Source organism: Apus apus, chromosome 1 (assembly GCF_020740795.1).
Source record: "Apus apus isolate bApuApu2 chromosome 1, bApuApu2.pri.cur, whole genome shotgun sequence".
Classification (NCBI taxonomy): domain Eukaryota; kingdom Metazoa; phylum Chordata; class Aves; order Apodiformes; family Apodidae; genus Apus; species Apus apus.
Genome location: NC_067282.1, coordinates 142,541,781 through 142,562,940, shown reverse-complemented (window position 1 = coordinate 142,562,940; position 21,160 = coordinate 142,541,781). Strand labels below are relative to the sequence as shown.

General features: G+C 46.6%; 1 protein-coding gene across 3 annotated transcripts in view; it reads left to right on the top strand.

Moving 5' to 3' along the window:
• Positions 1-20,648, top strand: part of IQSEC3 (IQ motif and Sec7 domain ArfGEF 3) — a 100,323-nt gene extending 79,675 nt beyond the window's left edge. The window contains exons 4-13 of one of the 3 annotated variants that reach the window (XM_051641790.1): positions 8,741-8,863; positions 9,515-9,681; positions 11,730-11,869; positions 12,719-12,844; positions 13,851-13,950; positions 15,969-16,130; positions 16,919-17,011; positions 17,673-17,716; positions 17,800-17,879; positions 19,984-20,021. In XM_051641790.1, the coding sequence (XP_051497750.1) occupies positions 8,741-8,863; positions 9,515-9,681; positions 11,730-11,869; positions 12,719-12,844; positions 13,851-13,950; positions 15,969-16,130; positions 16,919-17,011; positions 17,673-17,716; positions 17,800-17,874 (1,030 nt within the window). In that variant the 3' untranslated portion in view covers positions 17,875-17,879; positions 19,984-20,021. Of the gene's footprint in view, positions 1-8,740; positions 8,864-9,514; positions 9,682-11,729; positions 11,870-12,718; positions 12,845-13,850; positions 13,951-15,968; positions 16,131-16,918; positions 17,012-17,672; positions 17,717-17,799; positions 17,880-19,966 lie in introns of all 3 variants that reach the window. The other 2 variants (XM_051641782.1, XM_051641773.1) reach the window with 2 other exon arrangements.
• Positions 20,649-21,160: the final 512 nt, after the last annotated feature.

Genomic DNA, 21,160 nt, shown 5'->3' with positions numbered 1-21,160 from the left:
GAGGTGATTCTCCCTCTCTGCTCTCCTGATGGCCCACCTGCAGTACTGTGTCCAGTTCTGGAGCCCTCGATGTAAGGACATGGACCTGTTGGAGGAAGTGTAGAGAAGGGCCACAAAGATGATCAGAGGGGTGGGGCACCTCTCCTATGAAGACAGGCAGAGTTGGCATTCTTCAGCCTGGAGAAGGCTCTGGGGAGACCTTAACAGTGGCCTTCCAGTACCTGAAGGGGCCTAAAGGAAAGCTGGGGAGGGACTGCTTACCAGGGTGTGTAGTGGTAGGACAAGGGGTAATGGTTTTAAGCTGAAAGTGGGTAGATTTAGATTGGATATTAGGAAGAAATAATTTACTGTGAGGGTGGACACTGGAACAGGTTGCTCAGGGGAGTTGTGGATGCTTCTTCCGTGGAAGACTTCATGGACAGGTTAGATGGGGCTTTAAGCAACCTGGTCTAGTGGAAGGTGTCCCATGGCATGGGATTTGGAGCTAGATGTTCATTAAGGTCCCTTCCAACCCAAACCATTCCATGATTCCATGATACTATGATTTCTATGCTTCTATTTACAGATGTAGAAAGCAGGGCTCAATGATGGGAACTGAGCTGTTGAGGTTGTGTGTATGTGGACATATCCTGGACATGGACTATGTGTACATGGACATATATCAAGCAACTGAGTCTGAATTTGGGGTTCATATCTGTGTCTAATCTCTCCAGGCAACAGATTATGTTATTGCACAAACAATCTGTGCTGCCTTCCCCTCTTCACAATAAATTGCTGATTTGTCTTCCTTAAAGGCAAAGATAAAAGTAGACATAAAATGTAAACAAAATGTTCTAAAGCAGGAAAGAAAAAAACCACACACATTCAGCTCATTGTAGCTGTGCTGTTTGCAGGTAATTTCACTCTCTTTCTGTGTCAGTTCAAAGCTTGGGGATAGCAATGGGTGGTAGGATTTTGTAAACAAATTTTCATCAAATGCTTGTGAGAGCTGGCTGGGCAATGGCTGCACACCTAGCAATGTAACATGCCTGGAAATGAGACATTGTCTGGAGAAATCCTGGCCCAGTATTATAATTCAGGATATTTTTCCTGACCATGCTGCAGGAAGATGAGGGCTGGCAGTGTAGTATAGTGTGCTGGCATTTCTAGTGCACTTGGAGCTCAAGGGCTAGTCACAACTTCTGAGCAGATTTGTGTGGGAGCAAGAGGTAGCTCAAAGCCTTTTGGCATTTCAGAACTGTTCAAGACCTAGTCTGGTTCCCATTCCCCATCCCCATCCAACTCCAATCAAACTAGCTCAGGAACACTGGCACAGGTTGAGAGAACAGAGTCTACAAGGGCTGTCTCGCAGTCCCCACATCTACCCACACTTCACAAGCCAGTGTTAGGGTACATGGTATTCCCTGGAGAGCATTTGGCAGACAGGATAACTCCTACAGTAGCTTCTACATAATTTGGTCAATGCCACACTAATTTTTGTGGCCCAAGTGAGCAGAAGAAAACAACCCTGGCAAAAAAGAAGCAAGTCCTGGCCGGCTCAAGTGCCCAGGCAAGTTGGCCATTAGCGGGCAGTAGCTAGTGGACAGGCTCTGACCACCTGCAGTGGGCAAGCCTGTATGCACAGGAAGGTGTCTCTGCTCTTTCCCATTCCAGACCTGGCCCTGGATCCTTCCTGACCCATCTTCTCCTTCCCAAAAGCATTTTCAATTATTGATGCCACTTGCTGTGTTAGTTTAGCTTTCACTCAATGTGAAAACCTGTGTTAGAATTGTGTGTTGTAAGCATTGTTTCTGTTGCAGCCAGCTTGAACTAACTCAATAGCATGAATAAATAATAGGACAACTTTTAAAACATCTGTCAAAATGTCAGCCTCCCTTGTGCATGTGGAGGCGGGGCAGAGCTGCCCAGGTTACAAACTCCAAACTCAGCTGCAAGTTCAGCCATAAGTCTATATACTCCACAAACTTCCCTTGGCTTCCATAGGTACCAAAGCTGTGCTGGCTGACAAACAAGTGAACCACTGCCTACGCCTGGAGTCAGGCAACAGAGTTGAGGAGTGTACAGTGGCACTGTGAAGATGATCCTTCTTTACTGTCCATCTAGGAAATGCAAAACTCCAGGGAAGTGTCATGCTGGTTGCAAAGCCTCTTTTACGTACATGGGCCGGGAGGTGAGTGAGGGTAAGCGCAGTATGAGGCTTGAGCACCCTGGTATCCTAGTGTCCCTTCCATCTTCCTACTCTATCTTTAAACCTCTAACTGATTTTCTTGGACACCAGAAAAGGTATCTGGATAACTCACAAGTAACTATACACGCTAGCTAGAGGAACAAGGGAGAGAGCAGGGGATTTTCAACAGTATCTGACTATAATTGGCACACATGCTTTGATAACTCTAAACTGCTCAGGCCTGTCTGTTTCAGCAGACGAAGTATGTAATTTTCTCTTGCAGAAAAGACTTCAATCTTCAAAAGTAGGATTTATCTCACCTATTATTAGCCCCCACTAAGTTTAATGTCTTCCATCAATTTATGAATTCCTTTAGTCAATGGAGAGACAGAGGGCTCTCAAGAGTGTTGCTTTTCTCCAGGTGCTAGTTTAGGCTGGACTTCTAGCTTTTAGGCATTTTATGCTACAGGGGATAAATCCCATCTGTAAGCAATTTTGAGCATCCCACAGTAACAATCACTGGCTGTGATTGAGCATCCCACAGTAAGATCCAGCCTCCTGGGGAATCTGCTTCCACAACCTGCCCTGCAGCCATCTGGGAGGAGTCACTGGGGACCTACCCGAGGGTTTCAATGTCTCCCAGTTCAGGGAATCCAGCTGCAACAAGGTAGGCTGGGCCATTAAAGCACTGATCTGCTACTGAGCAGTTTTTATCAAATATTCTTGGCAAGTACTGCAGAAAAATAATTTTGTTATTTTGAAAAAGTCGGGGCAAAGGCATTAATATGTATTTTTTAATATGAGACACATTATCATTCTTGCATCCTTTCTTAATTCCTCTCTATTGTATTACATTCTCGGATGTAGTGTTTATTTCTTTTTGTTCATTCTTCATTCTGTGTTTTTTTGTTTCTTTTGTTCTCCTTCATTCATACTTCACTTTAGTTCATTCTTCCCCTCCACCTGTTTCTGACTCAGGATTTGCTTCCATTTATAGTTAATTCATGGACAAGATAATGTGAGTGATGCCATGAATGACGTTGGTGGTGCTGCTGGTACCGGGTGGCTTGTGTTCAGGTCATGGGGCTTGGAAGTGCAGAAGTGGCTGCCCTGGTGCACTTGCACCAGAAAGGGTGCAAGGGTTTCAAGCAGAGGAGACCTTGTGCTGAGTCAGTGGCTGGTTGGTGTTAGACTGTAAGATGTTGTTAGGCATGCTCTCCCTGTGAGTGAGCAGCTCTCCTGTCTGTCAAGCTTACATTGTCTTCTCTTTCTCTCATGGAAAGTCAGGGAGAGAAAAGCTGCTCTTAGGAGTGTAAGTGCAGAGCTGAGAGCCCAGTAAAGAGGCTGTCTCTCAATGAAGTTTTAGATTCTTCTTGGACCAGCAGAGTAAACTTGACAGGTCATCCCAAACTAGCGTCCCTGCTCTTTCTCACTGAGGACACTACAGAGGATCAACAGGGGACTCGGATTACAGGAGGGTTAGAGTAGTACAGTGCTGCAGCTTGTGTTGTGGAGCAATAAAGATGTGATGGAAGCAGGACAGAGGGAACAATGTGTTAGGCAGTTCTGACCTGCTGCTGCAAGCAGAGCTGTGGCATGGATCAAACTTGTGAACAAGAGCAGCTTTCCCATGCCAGGCTTACAAAGGCCAAAGGTGCAGCTTGAACCTGCTTAGGTGCCCAGGGGAATAGTGGCATTCAACGTCCCTTGGAGGGGAAGATGAAGGCTGGGTAGGGCCTTCCCCTGCGTGGAGAGGCAACGTAGTGCAGAACCCTCTCAGAAAGGGAAGACTGGTGTGGGCCACCGGGTGTCAGTTATAGGGACTACCCTCACACAAGGAGGGCAGGATTCAATCCCACTCCCGTGCCTGCTGGTGCAAGGGATCAGTGAGTCCTGCTCAGTCTTCTTCTGTGAGCCTCAGTTAACATGTGCACGGCAGCCTCCTCACAAGGAGCTGAGCTGCAGTCCACCCTAAGACTGATTCATCTTCAGAAAGCTTGTAAGGTTAGGGAAGCTGAAAAGAGGGATGTTTTTAGTTAATATCTTTGTGCCTCATGGTTTTAAACTTTTCACCTGTCTGCCTCCCCTCTTGCTCCCTCCTTGAATATGGACTACAGGTTCATTAAAAATGCTTTTAGTTGCAGCCCAGCTCCTGCTGCATTGTCACCTGAGCAGAAAAGCTGGAAAATAGGTCATAATGCTTGGGTGAGCAGATCCCAGCCCCACAAGATACAGCTGCTTCCTGCCTTCATTGAAACCTTCTACCACAAGGCTTTTTTACCATGCTTAGCCCTGTGCTAAATCCTGTGCTCTGATGCAACTATGTCCACTTCCTTTTGGGGAGATCTGTGCCCTGCAGCCTAGGAGGCAGCATGGCCACCACACACAAAACAGCTGAGCAAAATGATCCAACCAGGACGTCACCCTTTCATCCTGGCACCTGGTGTGCAGCTTTCTGCAGTTGTGCATGTACTTTTTGCAGTATGCTTGCCAAGATGTCCTATGTCAGCTTCCAGAGTCTCTACCTCGGAAAGAAAAGACGTCCCTGCTCTGGTTTCACAAAAAGAAGTTGCATTGCAGTTCAGAGGAGCTCTGACACAGGCAGTGCACTCAGAAAGTTAAGGAGAGTCTGTAAAGGAGTCTGAGGTCAGGCAAGGCAACCAAACACGTAGTCGCCTAGAGGAGGAGCAGGAACATGACAGTCCCATGGCACAAGGCTCTTCAGCTGTTTGAATGAACTTCGCTGTGTAAAATTGGCTCAAAAAAACCACTAGACAACTTTGATCCACCATTCTCTCTGTCTAGCAACAAAAAGTAGCAGCATGCCTGATGGCTCCTCTAGGACTTATTCCTCGGGTCTTTGGCACAGGCTTTGTTAGGCTCAGGCAAACTTTCTTCCTAAACTGTTACTTCTGCCTAGTCAACTCTTCTCAGGAAGCACAACAGAGGGGCATGTTTCTTTAGGCTGAAAGGCAAATGGAAGGGACCCCCAGAAGTTCATCTTATAATTTACAAAGTAAACCCGCATCTGTCAGTCCGTGAAAGAAGCTCTCAAAGGAGAAGCTGAGCATTACGCATGTAGCAATGCCTGTTGGAGTTTGAAAAGAGTTATAAACATCTGCCTTGTCTTGCTTGTCCTAATAAATGTTCAGTGTTTTCTGTATCAAGGGCATTGACTATATTATTTGAGATTTGTACACAAATTGGAAGATGTGTTAGAGCAGCCTGTGTGGAGGAGGAAGGATTGATCAATGAGTGAGTGAGCGAAAGACACATGATTTAATGCAGGTGGATTGGGGTGACTAGGGTGACCTCAGCAGGTCTCACTGGTGAGTACGAGGACTCTGCTGTCACATGTCTGGAAGCAGACAATAACAGCAAAATCATTGGGGTCAATGGTGAGAAGTATCATGCATTGAAAAGGATTAAAAAGTAATAACTCAGGTCCAACTACAGAGCTGGTTGCAGCTGTGAACACAGTAACAACTAAGCAGAGAAAAACTTTTTTTACTATCAAAGATAAATTTCAAGAAGCAGAATGCCTTGATGTCAGCCCAAGGGACATGTGAATATAAGTACGAGAAAAATAAAAAATAACAAAGAAGAGAGTCCAGTAGAGGAGATTTTTGCTGTTGCCAGAAACCATTTGTGTTTCTGCAGTCCACCTTTTGGAGAGGAAAGAAAAGATGCCATGTACGATTTCCTATGAGAGCAGCCCCATTGATTCTCTGTCCTCACTCCTCTCCAGTTGTTCCTACATTTTGATTATATGGGCTTAGTGCAGGGAAAGAGCCCACATTTCCTAGCTGAGTTTTTAACGACTCCAGCCTTAGAAGATCCTGACCACTCTATGTTCAGTCAGAGCTCTTGAAAAGTTATTCTGTGGTTATCACTCCAGTTAAGCAATGATATTTCAGCTCTTGAAACAATAAGGGAATGGAGGAATGGAAAGAGGTCTCCGAGCATTTGAATGCTGTCCCTTACTTATTTGCAAGAGATATTTATTCTAGCAAGACTGTTCATGGCATTCAGCAGCTTAGTTCACAAAGCACTTCCGAACAGCCTACAGCAAACTGCAGCATGATAGAAAAGACCAATGGTCACATCTCCAGTTTATCACAGAAAGGAAGAAGAAAAAAAAAAACATGATGGCACATCCCTTTATTAGGGGGTTTTGGTTTTGGTTTTGGTTTTGGTTTTTAATAAATAATCCAGATAATCCTAGGAAATGGGAGGATCCAGAGGACAGCTAATCCTCTCCCCCTCTGTTTTCCCTGCACCACTCCTCATGCAGTACCAGACAACTTGTTTTGGGAAACATTTCCTCCCAACCTTAAATTTGGGGTTAATTTACAATGTGAGAAAGCAAAGCAAACACAGTACAGAGGAAGAATTAAAGGGGGTAGAGGGGAGACAGAATTAGTACCCACGGTATAGAGAAGAAGAAAATAGGATTTTTTTAAATTTTTAATACACTTGTAATGTCAAGGTGATGCCATATGACTGAAGATCAGCAAATTAGTGACTTTATATTTAAGGAAGGCTTGAAGAAAATGGGATTTTGGCAGTTGTGAATTTCTTGGTTTGTCAGATAGAATGTTAGCTTTGGTAGTTTATTTATGGGAAAGAATAAGGGCAGACAGGTAGGCAGGAAGGTAAATGGTATATACCAAAGCCAGCGGAGAGTAGATTAATTCAGTGTCTTTGTTAAAATAACTGGTTTTCTAGACAAGGGTCATGCAGAAGGTAATTCTAGACTTCAGCAAAACATTTGACATGAGAAATTGTTAGTTGATAGTGGAAGGGAGAGAAATTAGCCACAGAATCATAAACAGGGGAGAGAGTTGGCTGATGCCATTAGTGCCTACATATTCTGCTGAAATGGGAATCTGGGCCTCAGGGAGGTTATGAGCAGAATTTTCTGAGTCTGGTCTTCTGAATAATGCTTGCAGGACACAAAAGGTATGAATAAGCTAAGCAAATGTGTTGAAGCCACATGGGGAAGGTGTTCTCATTTCAAATGATCAAAACAAGAAGAACTAGATTATTTTATTAATACAGAAAAAAAGAACTGTAGTCATAGATTTTGGAGCATAATAGTAGGAATTATAAGCTGAGAATACTTTAGTTGGAAACAAGAGAGGTGACATCCCCCTTTTTGTGCATCTAAATTGGCTATGAATTAGCAGTGTGCAGTGCCTCACTGTGAAAGAAAAAGTAATACCAGATGTACAAGGTGAAGGATTCCAGCAGATAACAGGGGAGCATGGCACTGAAGTATGGTGGAAATGGAAAAGATTGTGTGGGACATGTAGAAATGTGTAAAATGAATAGACGTTTGGGCAGAATGAATTGCTGAGGGCTCCTGATGTTTGACTACATGGGCAGAGGTTTATCCAGCCTTGATATTACAAGCCAGCTGATGTTGCCATGTGGTTTCTGTACAGCAGCTTCCATTTCTTGTTTTCTCTGAACTGGCTCTGGTCTTTAAAGACATAATGAATGCTATTGCTGCAGTGGTTGAGTGGGAGTGAAGAGTGGTGAAGAAGGTATGGGTTGCAAATGGGGATGTGCATTGGACAGAAATGGAGGTGAGGAGAGGACAAGTGAAGGAACATCCCAGTGAGCAGAGATCAAAGAAGGATGGATAAGTGGGTAGTGAACAAGTGAACAAGTGCATGTGCTGAAAGGGAGGGAGGAATGGACAATGTATCAAGGATTTCCAGGTGATCATAGAACCATAGAATGGTTTGGGTTGGAAGGAACCTTAAAGATCATCTAGTTCCAACCCCCCTGCATGGGCAGGGACACCTCCCACTAGATCAGTTTGCTCAAAGCCCCATCCAACTTGTTCTTGAGCGCTTCCAAGGAGGGGGCATCCACAACTCCCCTGGGCAACATGTTCCAGTGTCTCACAACCCTCACACTAAAAAATTTCTTCCTAATATCTAATCTAAGTCTACCCACTTTACGATTCCCCCTTGCCTTTTACTCCATGCCCTTGTAAAAAGTCTGTCCTCAGCTTTTCTGTAGGGTCCCTCAGGTGCTGGAAGGCTGCTATGAGTTCTTCCCGGAGTCTTCTCCAGAAGGGAGAAAGGCAGGAAAGGGAATGGAAGAGGCAGAAATAGATGGATCTATATTAATATTGGCATTGATACAGATCTAAATATCTATGTCACTGTAGATGTCTAGATATCTAGATATCTAGATATCTGTATATAGATACAGATAAATATTGATGCATATACTTATATACTTTCTCTGAATATGTACATGTAAATATATTGTATATGGTATGATAAGATATATCTCTCTCTCTCATGGTGTCTATGCACACACACGCATATATATGGTTATATATGGCAGAAAAATTGCTCACCTGCTGTACAATGCAGGAATCTTGTCTGAAATTACCACCCATGTTAAGTATGACCTGGGCAGCGGTAGTGATGTCTTAGGGTCTCTCCCATGTTATTTCCCTTGGGAACTGAGCCTTGGCACTGTGGTGAAGGAGGCTGCCTGGTGGACTCTGCGGGAGGAGGTACTGATGAAAGCCGTGTCCCCCTCCCACAGCTGCGTGGTGGATGAGATGGACTTTTCAGGCATGGAGCTGGATGAAGCTCTGCGGAAATTCCAGGCCCACATCCGCGTGCAAGGGGAGGCGCAGAAGGTCGAGCGGCTAATTGAGGCTTTCAGGTAAGAGAATGAACCCTGCAGCCCCACTGCTGCAACCGGGTGGAAGCAGAGAGCACACCCAAGGCAGAAAAGATGCAGTAGCCATGGGGTGAATGGCCAGGGACCTCTCCCTTCCAAAAAAAAGGGGATCATGGAGGGGCTTCTGAAGCAGAGAGTCCTCTGTGCAGCTGCTGCAGCAGAGCCATGTGCTTTTCAGATGTTTTGTGGCATGAATGACACAAAGGGCCGGTCCTGACTTGTCTGCCAGGAGGGGACAACCTGTTCATTGGTGACTCACAGGAAGAGCAGCACTGGGGCTTGCAGGGGTGCTGCATTGCTCCCTTGATGCATCCAGAGGAGGGCTTTGCCCTTAGCAAGGCAGGCTGGAGTAGACATCTCCTATACTATATCCTTACATAGTGGCATATACGTGTAGTCCTCTCTAGTCTCACTTGCTCTTTTGGTTCCTGAGGGCAAGAAGGCTGAAGCTTCATTGGCCTGCTTCAGCCATTGGTGGGTAAATTTGCCTTCAGAGACCAGTCCATTCCTTCTCATTTGTGTGATGGGTGGAGTGAAAGGAGGAATTTGATCCATTTGTAATGAAGCCTTTGCCACCCTGGAGCAGAGGACTCTGGTATTCCATGTTAAGTGTGTGCATCCCTCCTGCTGCAGCCAGAGGTACTGCATGTGTAACCCAGATGTGGTCCAGCAGTTTCACAACCCGGACACCATCTTCATCTTGGCCTTTGCAATCATCCTCCTCAATACGGACATGTACAGCCCCAACATCAAGCCCGACAGGAAGATGATGCTGGAGGACTTCATTCGCAATCTGAGAGGTGAGGGTCCTGCTTTGATTATTTTGCCCTCTTGTTGCTCTAATTTCTGCCTAGGTGAAGGCAGCAAAATGCTAGTAGAGCTGCCTTTTTTCAGAGCTGCTGCTGCTCCCTGTGAGCCAGACATGGAGGCCCTTTGAGATGTGTTCTAGAATGCTGGCGAAGGGGAAAAATCTAAGCTTTGTCTGCTGCAGAAAGCTGCCCAGCCTCCTCAGAAATCAACCATTTTCCTTGAGAGACTATTTCATCTTTTAATAGATCTCACTGCTTGGAAGCAGTCCATTGTATTACATTTTCCTTTTGTTCAGCTCCATCCTTCTTACACCCTGCTGGATTGTGCTAAATAAGCCCTTCCCCTCCTTGCTTCTTGGAATATATGAACACATTTTCCTTCTGTTGAGGCTAAATCTTCCCCTTCTTAATTGCTTGCAATTACTTATTGTAACCGTAGGCCTGACAGAGTTTGTGCATACATTACCTCTGCAATTTCTGATACATCAGTTTCCCAAATAAATTTTCTTCTGTTTTTCAGGGTCAGTCCTCATCTTGTTACAGGCTGCTAAAAGCACTTTTTCAGATGTTGTCACAATGTAGTAATGTATGGAACCACTGCCTCCTCCTTATTTTCAGCTAATGCAGTTTAGTGTTGTTTGGCCTTTTTTACATCATGTCTAGACAAATTCTTGCCTGATTTCCCAGCCATATTCACTCCTAGGTCATCCTCAGTCACCCGTCTTCCAAGTGTCTCTTACTGCACATCTGCAATTCAGATGAAGCTCCCTCAAAGTTTTTCCAGTGCAAATCCCTGTAGAGATTTTGAATTTCTGTGGATTCCTCGTACTTGTTTCTTTGTCCTGACTGCTGTTCAGAAAGTGTTGTCTCAGCCTCCCACACCTTCCCCAATTTGTCAGCGACTTTAAACTGGCATAATGTGACACTGAGGCCCTCTTTCAAGTTATTTCCTGAGATACTGGATAGGGCTGATACCTGCCATCATCCCTTTTGGTATCACAGCTGATAGCACTAACTTAAAAGGGTTTTTTATGTTAACTTACACTTAGAGTTGCTTGAAAATCTGCCAGTTCACATCACAATGAATTCAGCCAGCATGAGGATCACCCACCTCATGTCTGTAAAAGGAGTGAGTGAATGTAACCCTATTGCAGACAAGGGGAGACAGTTCATTCCACACTTACTGGCAGGCCAGTGTCCAGGTCAGTAGCTTCACCAAGCCTGTGCTTGAAAAAAGAGTATCCAGGCTACATTTGCAAGGTTGTGGATGAGGGAGCCTGGAGATGACAATGCCTCCCTGTTCCTCAGCAGTTCTTCACCTACCTCACTCAGGGTAGTACATCTCAGACCAGGCAGCTAGAGGGAAAGCAGAGAAAATCAATATAAAAGGACTGATGGAATTCACTTCAGAGGAAAAACTGGCAGTTTAATTTGTAGCGTTTCACTCAGGCAAAGGTGAAAGAAAACTTTTCTGCCAGGCTCTGCAAGGGCAGACAGCAAAATTTTGAGAGTTATCTAAGGAGATGTAGAAGAAAAAAGGGGCAGAGATATTACAGACAGAGTAATGGGAAAGTATTACTCCTAGGAGACAGCACTGAAGCAAAATGGTGGAGGCCACCAAGCAAACAGGAGAGCTGATGCTTGCATAGGCGGGGGAGCAGCTGGATCCCATTATAGATCTTCTCTACATCTAGCACTTCTGATGATATGAAATCAATGCAGGGGTTGATGCTGAGTGGCCCAAAATATATGAATGTTAAATTGTGGCTATAAAACCTTAGGGAACACATGGAAAGGAGCCACAATGCAGAGCAAAGGCATAATGAAATCTTCTGCATTGGCCTTAGAGATGCCAGTCTCTCGTACTGGCGCATTAGGTGTGTTAGAGCAAGAAAGAAAAGAGCCTAAAGCAAAGTACTGCCCTTCAGCCTTCCCAGCACTGCACATTGCAGAGGCAGCAGTCTCCTGTCAGGGACCACTGGTTCTTCCCTTTCCTTTTCTCTCTGCCTAGCCTGCCCAACATGTTCTCTGTTTGACAGGGGTGGATGACGGCGCTGACATCCCACGGGAGCTGGTGGTAGGGATCTATGAGAGGATCCAGCAGAAGGAGCTAAAATCCAATGAGGACCATGTGACTTACGTCACCAAAGTGGAGAAGTCCATTGTTGGAATGAAAACGGTGAGCAGCCATAACCCCTCTGGCACCCACTCACCCCTTTCACCCCCACCTCCCTCACTGGTCTGCTTTTCTGCATTCTTCCTCTGTGCCCCTACTCATCTTCTGTAATGCTTTCCTTACTTGTCTTTATTAATTCACTCCTTTTTCTCCAAACACCTTTTTCTCTGCTCATTCTTTCCTAATTTTGGGGTGTGGAATCTCCTTGGCCTGAGTTTACAATATCTGGTGCAGTGACTGCCCAAGAATCTCATTGCAGGTCCTTCCTGCCAATGCAGGTCTTGCCTGCCAAAGCTCCAGTGATAGCCCTTCAGTGTTTCAACCTTTCAGGCTTTCTGAAGGTGCAGAAAGCAGAAGGCAAAGTCATAGAAAACAATTTCACCTGTCTCTAATGAGTTCCCTAAGGACTGCTGGGGTTGAGAGACCCTCAAATGCAGAGACTGCTTCTTCAGCAGTAACTGATCTGTAATGCAAAACCATACATCCTGTTTACCCAAAATGAGCAGAATAATTTCTCAAAGCCCAGGAAACCTGCAGATGTCCAGTGAGGGTAGAGAGGATGAACAGTCACCCAGTGACTGGAAGCCAGAAGTATAGAAAGACAGGATGAAGAGGGTTGCCCATAGCCTGTCCCATTCGTCTGATTTATCCAGATCACAGAGGCATAGCTCTCTCTGATACTACTCCAGCAGTCATGGTGAGGAGTGGTGGTGAGGAAATTATTTGAGTGGGCAGAGTGGGCAGAACTGGTTTGTGCTGTTGTCACTGGGCAGGGTTGTGCCAGCTGAGGGCGGGGGAGACCCACAGTGGCAGCTCCCTCAGCCCCTGCACGCTCTTGTGGGTCTTCTGCAGGTTCTGTCGGTGCCCCATCGCCGGCTGGTCTGCTGCAGCCGTTTGTATGAAGTGACTGATGTCAACAAAGTGCAGAAGCAGGCAGCTCACCAGAGGGAAGTTTTTCTCTTCAATGACCTGCTGGTGGTGAGTGTGCTCTGGCAATTAGGAACTGCAATAACAAAAACCCACCCTGATTTCTATAAAGACATACAAAATCAGTCTGCAACATCCATTTCCCCCATGTTCTAAGGACAGACTGTCCATCAATATTGTAAGACACAGTTTTGGATCCTTCACTGTTAAAAAACTACCAAACCTGAAACTCCTCTAACGCTTTAAAAAAGCAAGCTGTCACATCCCACAGCCATCGAAGCAACATCACTACTCTCATGCTTTTGCCAGCAGGAAGGTTCATCTCATGAAAGGGAAGTTAATTTCTTCATCTGTTTGCACTACAGTAGACACAGCCTCCCAGACACTTAAAATCTTTCCTGCTAGACACTTTAAAACCACTGCCTTCTAACATTGAAAAGGCTGTAGGAGAGTAGATACTACTTACTGGAACCCAAAAAGCATATACTGCTCTTAAAAGTGTTGATGTTGCAAATGTAAGGCTAAAATCACACCCTTTTGTAAGAGCGGAGGACAAGAGAGCTTTCCCCACCTGTTCCTCTTCACCCATTGGGACAGTTATGAACCTGGGGAGGGGGTCTGCTCTTTGCTATTCCTCTATTCCATGGGGTAAATCAGATCCATAAGAACTAGTGCTGTGGGTGTTAAGGGCAGTGCAGCATTGACATATGCTCTCTTTCCCCTCTTTAAAGTATTTCTGACAGGCTTCCCTTCACCTTTTGATCTTGCCCTCACTGAAAAAAAATTACCCTTGTAAAATCAGAAATGTAGCCTTCAAAAAGCCAGCACTCCTGGGAGACAGAGAGCTGAATGGGCCCCAGGGCTATGCATCCAAAATTTCAGAAGTGTAGTTACGAGTGCAGCATGCCAAACAGCTTCCTGGGCAAAGAGCCTGTCAGTCACCAAGTGTTAGTCTCTGAGTTTGCAAAAAGCATTTTTGCTTTGAGCAGTTGGCATTGTTCTTGCCTCACTGTTCCCCAGTGATGCCTGCCCAATGATGCATCTCTCCCTCCAACAGATCCTCAAGCTTTGCCCCAAGAAGAAAAGCTCCTCAACGTACACATTTTGCAAGTCGGTTGGCCTACTAGGGATGCAGTTCCATCTCTTTGAGAATGAATGTAAGTCCATTGCTCCTTGGGTGTCTGGACGGTTTTGGCAGGGAGAAGGAGAAGGAGGGAGGGGGTTGTGTCACCCAGTTTGTATCAGAAGAGACATCAGGGTTAGAAGTGAAGGAGAGAAAACTGAGGCTGGGTGCTGAGGAGACCACCATGCAGGTACAATGTGATGAGAAGAGGCTCCTGGCACCTCCTGCTAGGTCTGAGCATCTGCAGAAGGGCTCATTGAAGGGTCTGGCTTGTCATGGTGGCAGAGAGAGCACTAGTGGGGAGGAATGAAGGAATCAATCCCCAGATACATCTCACTGAACTCTCAGGAGCCAACTGTAGGTGGAGAACCTTGTTGACAAAACTGCTGCTGCCAACTTTAGCCTCTCTCCTCTCATGCCCACAGTCACAATGCCCACCTCTACCTTTGACACTGATAAAGGCTCAGGTGCTGCTGCTGCTTCCCCACGCTGTGCCATGTTGTGCCTTGCTGAAAGCTTCCCAAGACAGAAGCGGAGCCCTTGGAACAGCACCCACCAAAGCATGGCGAGAGGCCAGCCCTAGTCAGCCTGACCTTGATGGTCTTGGAATAGAGCCATGATGTGTCATGATTGAGGCTGGTTGTGTGCTGGAGGACTTCCAGAAACAGGCAGGATTCCTGCTGGTGCAGTCAGAGGGGCTGCACACCAGTCCCAGGCAAGCATGGCTGATGCCCACTGGGTGTTTTTTGTTAGCACCTACAGGACATGCTGGAAGGAAGGAAGACTGTAGCAGCACTGTGGCTATCCTAAGTTTTTTACATCCTCCCCCTCTTGGCAGCCTGAGTCACTCTCTCCCCTACCCTTTGAAACGTGCAGAGTCTTGCACATTCCTGCATGTACAAAAGAATCCTTCATAACTGAGCATCCCCAGGAGGCACGATCAGAGTTGTGATCAGCTTTCAGGGGTATTGTGATTATCCCAGGAGTCCCCTGCAGAGACAGAAAAGCAGACGTCCTAAAGAGCTTATGATCTGAACAGATGAGATGGGCACAGGGTGGGAAAGGGGGCCTGGGACACAAACAGGGAGAGCTGAGGGCTGGCAGCAAATAGCAAGTTGGTCCTTTGACTTGTTTGGTAAAGACCGATGAAGGAAAAGAGTAGGGAAGGGGGGAAGGAAGGCAGATGCAGGAACAGTGGAGGAGAAGAGAAAGAGGGACAGGGGAAGAGAGAAATTAAATGTAGAGAAAGGTGAGACGGAAGGAGGAAAAGGGTTGAGAAAAAGATGGAGAAATTCCAGTCACCATTGAAGCAAGATCTCTGCATGCTCTCATTCTCCTGCTTCTGCTGTCTGAATATCCAGGCACCACCTCTCTGCACTCAACCTGATCTTTAAAACACAAGGCCTTTTGTTGTGATGTCTTTACTCTGAGGACATGTCCCCTCATCCACATTCCCATGTGTTTTGCCTGTTGAGCAGTACTAAGTGGAGCCCTACAAACTCATCTCTTTCTGTTTTCCATTCTCTCTGCACAGCACAATGACTTCCCTGCCCATGCTGTGCTAACATCCCTGCCATGCTCTCTGCTGCTGGAAGTAGAGACTGGGGAGAAGTGCTGCCACTGTGGATGTTAATGGCTGTTCTGGCTTTGACTCCAGGAGCCAACCTTTCCTGCTGCATCTCCCACAGGAGAAAAAGTGTTATTGGCCTCTTATATACATTTACTCCTTCACAGATTCAGAAGGGCTTTGCAGTCCTACCTCTGTGCTCAGGTTTCGGGAGCCAATGTTGCAGTAAGTGTACCTAAGAGCTAGAGTGTTCTGGTTTTGGCAGTTCTGTGGTGCTGGTGGCACTTGCCTTGCTGCTGCGGCTTGGCCGTCCTGTTCCCTTGGAGAGCTGCAGTGTGCAGGGTCCTACAGTTTGCAGTATCACGAAGTCTAACTGTGGCATTCTTTTGAAGTCTGGTTGGAAAGACTCTGTCCTGTACCAAAGCAGTCAACTGCTCCAGCAAGAATGCCTAACATCTCTTTATTTTGTTGACTCATCTTTGCAGATTACCCCCATGGCATCACGCTGGTGACACCAGTTTCAGGCTCAGAGAAGAAACAGATACTACACTTCTGTGCTCTGGGTGCTGAGGAAATGCAGAAGTTTGTGGAAGATCTGAAAGAGTCAATAGCAGAAGTGACAGAACTGGAGCAGATAAGAATCGAGTGTAAGGACCTCTAATAAAATTCACACTCCAATACCATCACACTGCATGTGTCTACAAGGGAGAAAGCGTAAAGGAAATGGGTTCTTCAGGAACAGTGGGAAAGGGGATGAGTAGCACAGCTCTGCACAGGATTGTTCTTGTGTTCACCAATAAGATGAAGAAGCTGTCAGACTCTGTGACCACTCACCAGCAGGAGAAATGGAAGAACTTAACTGCTTATGATGCTTATTGAGCAGGGTGTATGATACAGTGGGCTGGAATAGTGAAGCTTATAGACTGTCAGACCCAGAAGACTCTTCTATACTCCCATACTCCTTTGACTATGCAAATATGATCTGTAGATAGCTGGGAAGTACAGGAGGGGTACAGCAGAGTTGTCCTTCACTTCAGGAATGTCTGTACTGTGTCCCTCTGTGACCGGTCTTACACATATTAGATGTCCACGGAGCTTCTGATGGCTTTTAAATATATAAACTGAGGAGCTAAAGTAGCTCAGCATCAGTGGTCCCCTCCTGTGCAGCAGTAACCTATTGTGTATAAACACAGATCATACATAGAAGGTTGTGTGGAGATATACAAGTTCCTGGACACCTCAAGTCTCCAGTTCCCATTTTGGTTTGATTTGGTTTGGTTTTTTTCTTGGCTGTATGTCTCTCCCTCTCTTCTTGACACTCCTGTAATTTTCTTGCATTAATTCTCCTTGCAGACCTCCCATGTTGCTCCTTCATTATGCTGGTGTCCTTCTCTACATCCCTCTCCTCATTCACTTTTGTATGTCTGTCTTGCAGGGGAGCTGGAGAAACAACAAGGGGCAAAGACTCTCGCATTGAGGACCAATGGAGCCCAGATGGAACTGCAGTCTAAGCAGGGCTCTCCAACAGGTGAGAGGAAACCCAGCTTCTCTTCATCAAGCAATGCTGCCTTTGCAAATATGTTCTCATTGATTCCTGTGAGAATAACTGCAAAAAGAAATTATCAGCTTTTTAATTTCCCTTAGCCTTGAGCAAATAATGAAAATATGAGGACATATGTGCTCTTCAAATACCCTAGAAAAGCCATTAAAGTCTCATTACCCAGTCTGTAGCTGTAACATCTAGCAAAGAGGCATTACTTATGGAGCAGAGGTAACATCTTGAGAAGTGGCCTACTTTTTCTTCCATGAACTGGTGCAGCACAGTAACTGCACTATCAGCTTCCTCCAGCCTCTTCACCCAACACTTTGGACCAGCCTGTGTTATCAAAGGCTTTGTGTCCACTCATGCCTTGGCTTGTATGCCAGCAAAAATCAAGTGCAGAGGTGAGTGGCTGCCAACTCACTAGAATGCCAGTGAGATCAGGACCTAAGGATAGGACCCCAAAGGGGTCTCCCCCTGCCCCACTCAGCAGCTATCAGGTTGCAAGAGGGTCTGGATTTGTTCGTGCAGTGAAGAGTCTTATTGGGCCCTGTACCTCTCCCTTTAGCTTTCCAGTCCATGTTATAAGGGCCAGCTCTTTGTTAGAGATACAGATCTCCTGACTGAAAGATTTTGTTCTATTTCAAAGGCAAGAAGGATCTGGGGGAGAAGGTCTCGGACAGCACAGTGGAGGTAAGTAGAGTGCAGAGCAGCTGAGGTAAGTAATTCTCTCTCACTTCAGCTCTTCTCACATTCTCTGTTGTTTCTTTTCTCAGGTTTTAATCAATGCCTCCCCAGCCAGACTGACAATTTTACCAATTTCCAGAGATACAATTAAAAGTTACTGCTAGGACGGGTAATACAACTTTCAAATCCAAACTAAACTTCAAAGCATTTTCAATCCGTTTTTATAACTGTAACATCCCTCATGGACCAAGCTCCCAAACGCTGTAGACTAACCCACCCCACTGCTTATGGGGAGACTGAAAACCCCACGAAAGACTTCCCTGACATGCTAACTCCATGCAGCATCACATGCAAATTCCCTGCAGCCCAGCTTTCCTGCACAATCTCTGCAGCTCTGTCTCTCCCTCCCCCCTTGAAGGGGATTAAGCATGGCCTTTGGATACCAGAGACTTTCCCTAGAGCTTCACCTTCCTAGGCAGGGAGCTTGGCTGTCCTGTGTACAACTGTCTTTGCAGGGATGTCTAGCATCCAGTGGGTTGCCTGTTTCTTCACAGACACCCAAACTCCCACTGCCTGTGAGGAAACAGGAAAATGTGATCTTCACACTGAAAATCTTATCTACTACTTCCTACTCTCTCCCTGTCTGGAATATCTCCATTGTCCCGAATTTACCCTTTTCCAAAGTAGTTCTTTCCCCTCTCATCGTATTATATTTACTTGAAAAGTTCAGCTTCTCTGTGGGGAGTGGATGCTGCTTCTTTTCCCTGAAGAGCACCCTGTTTCCCTACAGGCACAACCTTCTTGAGGAAGGTGCCTCTCCCAGCCAATTTCCTATTCCTGTTGGGAGGATTGTGTCCTTGTGGAGAATGGCTTTCATGTATCCTAATGTCATTGGTACTTCATGGCCCAGCAACCAGTGTTTTCTCCTAGGGGGTGTTCCACTGCTTGAATAAATAGTGATACAATATTATGTCCTACTGTGCAGTGAGTCTCAGCAGCCCCCATGCTTGAGTAGGGACAAACAGCTTGTCCTTGTTCCAGCATGATGGGAAGCTTGGCCACTCCACAGCTTCTCAACTGCTGGCAATGCTGTCCAACGTGCCAGACCATCAGGACACCCCCGCTGTCCCATCTGCCCACCTCTACCCTTGCCTAGCTGGAAGTGCCATGCCAATCTGTAAGCACTTGTTTCCTCCCCGGAGTATGTCACTTGACTGACATTCTGTTTTGAGCCGGCAACTTTGCTTTGGTTTGGGGTCTCCATCAGCCAGTGTCCTTGCCAGGAGGAACTAGAACTTCACCCACCATTCAGAAAGCACCATTTTCCTGCTGTGCTTCCCCCCTGCCAGGGACCTCCATTCCAGGCCAGCTCCTCCTTTTCAAACTGGACTCAGTGATCTCACTTATTTGACTCCATTATCAGCATCTCTCTCTGAGGACCCTGATGACCTCCTGCTTCCCTTCCCCCTTTCAGCTGCCCAAGTAATACTCTGCCAGCAGAGGAGCATTACCATTTCTTTGAGATTATCTAATCTGCTGCCATTTCATCATTAATTTTCTTTTATCATCATATGAGCTAGATGGGCATTTTTTATTTCTTTTTTCTTTCTTTGAAAATCATTTCCTTTCACTGACAAACCATCAAGTGGATCAGAGGGAGCTGCCTTTTGCTAGAGTATGTCAGATTTCTGCTTTTTCCTTTGTAAACAGATTAGCCAGTCATGTGGTGTACCTTCCTACTCAGAAAGGCAGGGAGCTGGGAAAGGCTTGAGTCTGTCTCTCTCTATCTCAGATTCAGCTACTGAATTTCATTTTACTGAAACTTTCAACCTCGATTATCTGAAACCTTGCCGTCTGGTTCCCCTCTGCTTTTTGCTGGTGGGGACAAGGACATGACCTATGAGGTCTGTTCATTTCCATGAGAATTCACTGAGGCCTCCACTTGTAGGGGTGCCTCGCGTTCCCTGTGCCATTTGGATAATCAAGGTTGCGCGGCATTTGGGAACGCCAGCCCTGCTGTCTTTCACGTGATGGAAAGGACAGGAGCACTTAGGCCTAGATGGGGACAATGGGGCTATCAAGGGGGGCTTTACAGCCAGGAGTTGTGCCTATTTTTTTTTTGTTTTTATTCATTTTTGAGTGGGGGGAGGGCTCCAGCATGCGAGGCCGGCTGGTGGCGGGGTTCAGGGCAGCCAGTAGCAGCAGATGGGAAAAGTCTTGTAACATTTAATGCTTCTTTGGCTGTTTCTAAACTAGGTGTCAATTCACAACAGGCTTCAAACGTACCAGCACAACTCCGCCCTGGGGCCCGAGAGTGGAATGCAGCCCAGCACGCGTCTTAACATGCCACGGGAGCGGCTGGAGACAGCACTCATGCCCTCGCACCCCGCCTCAGCGGGGACACTTGTACAGTGCCAGCAGATTGTCAAAGTCATTGTCCTGGACAAGCCGTGCCTCGCTCGAATGGAGCCGGCCCTCAACCAGACTCTGACGCGCTATGTCACCTCCGACTCCTGCACTTCCACCCCCTGGCGCAGTGTGGGCAGTGGGCTCCCCGGGACCCCCATGAAGCTGGTCCATCAGCCTCCCCTCCCACCTCCACCACCTCCCTACAACCATCCCCACCAGTATTGTCCCCCCAGCTCCCTGCTTCAGAGGCGCAGGTACTCCAGTGGCTCACGCAGCCTCGTGTAGCCACACCACCAGCACCAAAACAGCACAGACTTCCCTGCTTCCCTTCCCACCACCTCCTGGGGACCCTTTCTGCCTACAGAGATCTAGTTTGTGATTTATTTTTTAGTAAAAGAAGAAGAAAAGAAAAAAAAAAAAAGCTGACTGACCTAACTCTTACCCCTCAAGATGATGCTAAACATGAGGAGCCATCTACAGAAACTGCCGACCTTACATGCTCACACATCCTCACATGCTGCCAGCCCAGCTGGCCTCCCGTGCTCCTGCTGTCCCCATGTAGCACTTTGCTGCCCTGTTCCTGAGAGGCTTGATGACCTGCTGCTTTATAGGCACCGTGTCTTCCGTTTGCTACTCAGCCACCTTCCCTGCCTTGCATTTACCTGGCCATAGGTTTGTACTCATCCCAAAACTTTGCCAGCCTCAAAGAGAAACAGACTCACCCATGCCAAGGACTGACCTTGGGGCACTCCTGGGTGTGGAGGTCCCCCTGCCACCCCTGCTGCTGCCTGCTAAGCTGGAGCTGAGAACTTGTACCACTTGCCATGCTTTTTCCTCATCGCTCTTCAAATATTATCTTCTTGCAGCAGCTGGATCCAAGCGAGGGAGTGCATGAGTGAAAGAGAGCTTGAGAGGAGGAGAGACTGTCCTGAGCTGCAATACAATGCAAAGATGGCCTCACTCTGAACACCAAAACTCACTCCTGTTGTTACATTGGAGCATTGTACCAGAGACCTCTGCTGAGACCTAGCAGACCTCATC